The sequence below is a fragment of the Oncorhynchus tshawytscha genome, linkage group LG11 (assembly GCF_018296145.1).
Source record: "Oncorhynchus tshawytscha isolate Ot180627B linkage group LG11, Otsh_v2.0, whole genome shotgun sequence".
Classification (NCBI taxonomy): Eukaryota; Metazoa; Chordata; class Actinopteri; order Salmoniformes; family Salmonidae; genus Oncorhynchus; species Oncorhynchus tshawytscha.
In genome coordinates this window covers 2,201,520-2,208,333 of record NC_056439.1, presented here as the reverse complement: position 1 = coordinate 2,208,333, position 6,814 = coordinate 2,201,520, and the positions used below count along the sequence as shown (strand labels likewise).

Here is a 6,814-nt window from a genome sequence, read left to right as displayed (position 1 = left end):
TCTACGCAACCGAAGAGAACTGTGCCTCTAAATTTGGTTAAAATAAATGTGCTCCACACAACATTCTACTACAAGAGAATATGGAGTACATCACCAAATTTAGCAATGGCAACAAATGATGCATTCCATACCTGTCCATCGGTCCAATTTGTGGACTAGTTCGAGCAGACAGTGGTATATTTTTGACTTTGCAGCTGCATCTACGTTCATTAGGATGCACCATAGGAAAAAGTTTTGCAACAGAAAACAAAAAAGAGCATTTCTAAATGGATAAGCTCACCTTTATGCCTACTGAACATGACCATGCTTAGCCCAGAGTAGACACTGTAAACAACAGGAGGAAATTCATTCAAAATTCAGGCACCAATTTTTAGGTAGTTCTTCCCTAACATAGATTTAATAGGGACAGGCATTGTAACAAAATGTCTCCTTGGTTGAAATCAAAACCTTAAATAAAAAAGGTCCATTAAAATCAAGGCTATTTATTTGTTGCTAATGGTAGACCATGTCTTAGTCTGGAATTCAAACTTCAAATGGAGCATATCAGCTTGGATTTCAGGCTACCCTCGTCTTCCTGTGAGAGTTGGCCAACACTCAATGCTAAAATGAATGTGCCAAATCATCAATGAACAAACCAAAAGTGATGTATTCCAATTTTCCCAACTTGACTCATAAAAACATACAAGAAACATGCATTCCCTATACAGCAACGAGAAAACAGAACAACTCAAGTTACAACTTCTGTGAAAAAATATGGCAATAGAACCTCTCTACAAAACAGTTCCATTATTGTGACATTAAGTACATTCTGTATTAAATACCAACCCCATCAGGAAACAAAACGTAATAAAGTACTCTTATACCTCAAATATCAATAATGATTTGCATAGTGTGCTGCTTCTTTGATTATTTTTCCCAATTATATACATAAAGTACTAAAATAAGGCTAAGACATTGAGGGCTTCCCAAACGGCACCCATTACCCCATATAGTGCACCACTCAAAAGTAGTGCACTACATAGGAAATAAGGTGCTGTTTTGGATGTGAACATTGAGTGCATCACCCTGATATGGAAAGCTCCTTTTAGAGAGATATCATTATAAATAACGTGCATTCAGTGGACAGGACCTGGTGCACCATGGGAAAATGGAGTTAGACGCAGCATTGAGAATTGACGTCAGAAGAACCCAGTGTCCTGAAGTACACCCCTAAATTAAAAAACAACTTCTAGATTGAATATCTAATGTGCATTGAAAACCTAACATAACTGAAATATGTCTATTGAACAAAGAAAGTCTTTGATTTAAGGTATTTAGCGACACAAACTTGTTTTGTACAGTGAGCCTGATAGTCTAACTTACTAGGCCTCTCCTTCAGTCAAGAGTTTTGAATAACAACGATCACCGGATACATAGCATTAGAGAATGCCATGGTCTCCACCAACTCATATTTATTTATATTTTTTATTTTACCTTTATTTAACTAGGCAAGTCAGTTAAGAACAAATTCTTATTTTCAATGACGGCCTAGGAACAGTGGGTTAACTGCCTGTTCAGGGGCAGAACGACAGATTTGTACCTTGTCAGCTCGGGGGTTTGAACTTGCAACCTTCCAGTTACTAGTCCAACTCTCTAACCACTAGGCTACCCTGCCGCCCCATAAAGCAAGTATGAGATGAATGGGGCTCCCACTAGCATCCCACTTCTAACACCAACACGCTAACCAGTAGTTTAGTGGTGCTGCTAGGGTACTTGTTACTGGTACCCCATGTTAACAGCCAAGTTAGTGTTACTCATTGTGGATTTATTACTTTTCCACCATTTCTCTATTTTCTTTCTCTCTGCATTGTTGGGAAGGGCCCGTAAGTAAGCACTTCACTGCTAGTCTACACCTGTTGTTTACAAAGCAGGTGACAAATAACATTTGATTAGTGATGAATACTCTGCAGGGAGAGATCCTGACAAAATAGGCTCCTGATTATTTCCAGTACAGCATGCAACCCCAGGGTGACAACATGGCACCACCAGAGATTTCGGTAAGGCCACGTATAAGTCCCCATTGTATGGTGGCCATCACTACAAGACAACTAGAGCTGGTCACTGGAGAGGCTGTTGCTACCAGGGCAGTACACTGACATTTATGAATGCAATATTGTAAGTCTAAAAGCCTAAAGGGATAGATTGTGTCCTTTGTGTATCATTAACTTCCCATTGTTCCATTCAGCCTGTTCCATTCTATTCAGTCTTTGGTCGATTAGCCCCACGTTTCCATTTCAGCATTCTTATTGGTTGGTGCAGGGGTTCCACCAAAGGCTTGAAGTAGGTCAGTACTTTCCAGTCATTATAAATCACATGACCTGCTCCTTGGATGTGACATAGGCCTATGCATACAACTCTCTGAGGGCAGAACCATATACACATGAGTTTGAGGGTATCAATGGCAAATGCATCAAATGGGTGAGAGATTCCTGTAAGTTATGTGTTACTGTACATCAGAGCCCAACGTTTTTATATATTGGTTTGGAAAAATATATTAGCCTCATATATATAACCCAATTTAAAAACTACCTCAGGGAGAGAGATACAAGATGAGTGAATCAATCCAAGAGGTATAGTGTTCTTCATCAAGTAGTGTTGGAAAACATGAAAAACGTTTAAAAGTGACCCGAGTGGACACAACAGGTCAGGGACAGACACTCACTCCTTCCCTGTGAGACAATGTTACCATAACATAATTAAAACATTATAATAAAATGTTATTATAACATTATTGCAATGTTATTATATCGTTACTCCTCCATAGGGACGTGCGATAGTATTGAGTGCTCCTGCGCAATGGCCGCCAGTTCTTTGAGGAACTCTGTGAAGAGGACGGTAGCGAAGACCTCGGTCCTGGCCAGGGAAATGGTCTTGGGCTGGGGAGGAGGAGAGCTCTTCATCATCCTTCCTGCCTCCAGGGGGGAACATTCTCGGCTGTCTCCGCTGTTTGTATCTGTGGAGGGTAAGTAAATAGAGATGAAAAATAAGTAATAGTAGCATTCAACTGCAGTTGGACATTGTAGCAAGCTCATGTTAGTCCACTTGAAAGAAGAAATTCTCCCTTTTATATCAGTCTCATTTTCCTTTTTAAATCTCATGCAATCTCATACCAATACATTCCTTGCTCAGAGAGAAGCTCACAGATAAAATGGTGGGGAGAAACCATTGGGAATGCAGTATACTAGAGAAGTATGAGAAGAAGAACGTCAGAAGGTTGTTGTTTCTCCATTGCTGATATGCTTCATGACCAAGCTGAATATATTCTCCAAGTCCTCAAGGAGGAACCAAACACAACACAAACTAAGCACAGATACAGTTTTAATCTTTCAGTGGTGCTTCATTGCATTGCAGCGATAAGAAACAACGTTATTGCTTGGCTCATTACTGGTCTTATGATCTAGGATATTGCCTCAAATCCTCTGGAAGGTTTGCCTGTATCTATTCTAATCTCAATGACCTGGCTATTGGCTACAAAACAGACCTAAATGACATTCTAATGATGCTCATAGGATAGCTGACAATAAAGCTCAGAATTCAACATTCAACAACGTCTATTCAAACAAAACATTTATACTACCTGTAAGTAACAGTACACAGTTATACGGTTGTTATAAACACTATGTATCCTGGCAGGGAAGCCATTACGTTAGCTTCAGAACATCTTTACTAACATGGAACCAGATATGTAGGACAGAGAATTTTGGGTACTGTAGTCAATCAGGTCTCACCTTGACCCTTGAGTGAACTCTCCCTGGCCAGGAGGCAGTGCTGGGCGGAGGTGATCAGCTTTGGGAAGTCCTTCTTGGTCGAGGCCTGCTGCTCTATCTGGTTCTTAAGGGATGCTAGTACCTGATATGGAAACACATATATAGTAACATCAGTATCAGTAGAACATCAGACAGGAAATACAGTGCCTTCAGAAAGTATTCACACTCCTAGACTTTTTCAAAATGTTGTTGTGTTACAAAGAGGGACTAAATATGGATTTAATTGCAATTTTTGTCAATGATCTACACCAAATACTCTAATGTCAAAGTGGAAGAAAAATTCTAACATTTATTAAAACATTTGTGAAAAATAAAACACTAAATACATCTTGATTAGATAAGTATTCACCCACTGAGACAATACGTGTTAGAATCACCTTTGGCAGTGATTAAAGTTGTGAGTCTTTCTGGGTCTCTAAGTCTCTAAAAACTTTGCACAGCTGAATTGTACAATATTTGCCCATTTTTATTAAAAATATTATTCAAGCTCTGTCAAGTTGGTTGTTGATCATTGCTAGAAAGCCATTTTCAAGTCTTGCCATAGATTTTCAAACCGATTTAAGTAAAAACGGTAACTCGGCCATTCAGGAACATTCAATGTCCTCTTGGTAAGCACCGGCAGTATAAATTTGGCCTTGTGTTTTATGTTATTGTCCTGCTGAAAGGTAAATTAGTCTCCCAGTGTCTGTTGGAAAGAAGACTGAATTAGGTTTTCCTCTAGGACTTTGCCTGTGCTTAGCTGTATTCAGTTTCTTTTTATCCTAAAAAACTCCTTAGTCCTTGCTGATGACAAGCATTCCCGTAACATGATGCAGCAAACATAATGTTCAAAAATATGAAGGGTGGTACTCAGTCATGTGTTGTGTTGAATTTGTCCCAAACAAAGCTTTGTATTCAGGGCAAAAAGTTCCTTTCTTTGCCTCATGTTTGGCAGTATTACTTAAGTGTCTTGTTGCAAACAGAATGCATGTTTAGGAATATTTTTATTCTATACAGGCTTCCTTCTTTTTACTCATTTAGAGAGCCAGAGCACAGAAAGTACAGGATAAATATTGTATCAAAGCTACAATGAGGTAGTCTCATTCGGCTATCCTGATCTCGCGAGCTTACATTGAAACAAGATGGTGGATCAATGAGATCACCATGCTGAATTGTTTTGTTTTTTTGCACACAAACATTGTATTGTTCTACTGAGAAAAATGAATGCAATCATTGCATTTCCACAGCACAAGACGCCTTATCAAAGAAAGTGTACATTTGTTTTGACTGAATTAAGCCAACAGGCTTTGCGTACTTGATGCCAAGAGTATTGCAATACACACTATCAGGTGTAAAACAGGTAGCTTTTGCATAAAAGCATATTACACGATTGAAAACAAAACCAGAGGCATAAACCAGACAAAACAAGGACATTAAGCAAGACAAGACACACTGATGATGAGAGAACCAAACCGCATTTATCTCCATGACAAACAATCCACCTCTTTTAATCTGGACCCTCATGAAAATGAAGTGCCCAGTGTTTGTACGTCAACAACTCGCCATCCCCTTTCATCCCCATCCAAACATTCCTTTTAATGTGAGCTTTCAAACGGCCCCATTCCATTTTGATTTACTTGTTTACACATCCTCTATTCAATTATGCATGAATCAGCCAGCGGAGAGAAAAAAAAACACTGTGTTAAAGTCTCACTAGACTTGTTTCACAGCCATTTTGAACTCTGTTTTCATTGCCACGTTAAGTGTATGCCGCTCATAGGTTGCTTCCCAAATGGCACCCTATCCCCTATATAGTGCACTACTTTTACCCAAGGTCTATAAGGCTCTGGTTAAAAGTAGTGCACTATATAGGGAATAAGGTTCTATTTAGGACAAACCCATAGTATTCCTAATCTCCTCTCTAATTAATACTATTCATAACGGATCCCTCCCCTCGAACTTCTAACAGGTTTTCTGGTTGTTTCATGAGTCTCCAGAGGTTTAAACAGCTTAGAGCGGTGAGAGAGAAAAGCAAACAGTTTTTTGGGGGGATGTTTTCACACCTCTAATGCTTACTAAATGGAGCAGAGTGAAATGTTTACTAAGAGAGTCGTCTCTGTTTTGAGTAGGCGTGCATTGCAGTGTCTATGAGGAGTATCTTAAAAGTAGGACTCTGTCCATATCTGCCTCAAAGTCATTGAGAGAACAAAGGATACAGACAGACAGACTGAAAGTCTATACATAGAGATAGACGGACTGAAAGTCTATACATAGAGATAGATGGACAGACAGACTGAAAGTCTATACATAGAGATAGACGGACTGAAAGTCTATACATAGAGATAGATGGACAGACAGACTGAAAGTCTATACATAGCGATAGATGGACAGACAGACTGACATAATTAATGGAATCTAGGAGCGGGAGTGGACACTGGGCTGGTGACAGTCACACTCACAGTCACGCACACACACACACACTATCTGTACCTGATAGAGTGAGCGCACGCTGGGCTGGAACACCATGTTGGTGTTGAGGAGGAAGGATTGCAGCAGCGGCTGGGGGTAGGCAGCCAGCTGGGCCAGTATACCAGTCAGCAGGAGGTTGACATGGAGAGAGTTATCCAGCATGTTCTCCAGACGTGACAACAGCACACTGACAAATGGCCCTACAGGAAGAGAGAAAGAGTCTTCACTCAGATTGTCAAACCTGGTTAAAGATCAAGCCTTAAAGTAACAAGCCTTAAAGTAAGGCAGATAATACTTCAATCTACACTGGAAGAAAGAGAGACAACTTCAGTCTGAGTAAAGTCTATCTGTCTTACTTTAATTTAACCAGGTTTGACAGTCTGAGTAAAGCCTCTCTCTCTCGCTATGAGTCAAATGCATTGTAAGATAACCATGTTGTGATTCTTCAGCAAATTCTTGACACGTGTTAGAGAGCTGACCTTCAAACCTGGTGAAGATATTGTACAAAAGTTAAGGCTTTTATTTCTGAGAGTGTTGTTTTATCTTACCTGTAAAAGGCA

General features: G+C 39.7%; 1 protein-coding gene across 2 annotated transcripts in view; it reads right to left on the bottom strand.

Moving 5' to 3' along the window:
- Positions 1-466: 466 nt before the first annotated feature.
- LOC112237167 (FHF complex subunit HOOK interacting protein 1A) overlaps positions 467-6,814 on the bottom strand; it is a 38,236-nt gene continuing 31,888 nt past the window's right edge. For both annotated transcript variants that reach the window (XM_042329679.1, XM_042329680.1), the window contains 4 exons: positions 6,803-6,814; positions 6,276-6,454; positions 3,768-3,888; positions 467-2,992 (listed from right to left, as the gene is read on the bottom strand). The exon at positions 6,803-6,814 is cut by the window's right edge and continues 1,065 nt beyond it. In XM_042329679.1, the coding sequence (XP_042185613.1) occupies positions 2,790-2,992; positions 3,768-3,888; positions 6,276-6,454; positions 6,803-6,814 (515 nt within the window). In that variant the 3' untranslated portion in view covers positions 467-2,789. The remainder of the gene's footprint in view (positions 2,993-3,767; positions 3,889-6,275; positions 6,455-6,802) is intronic.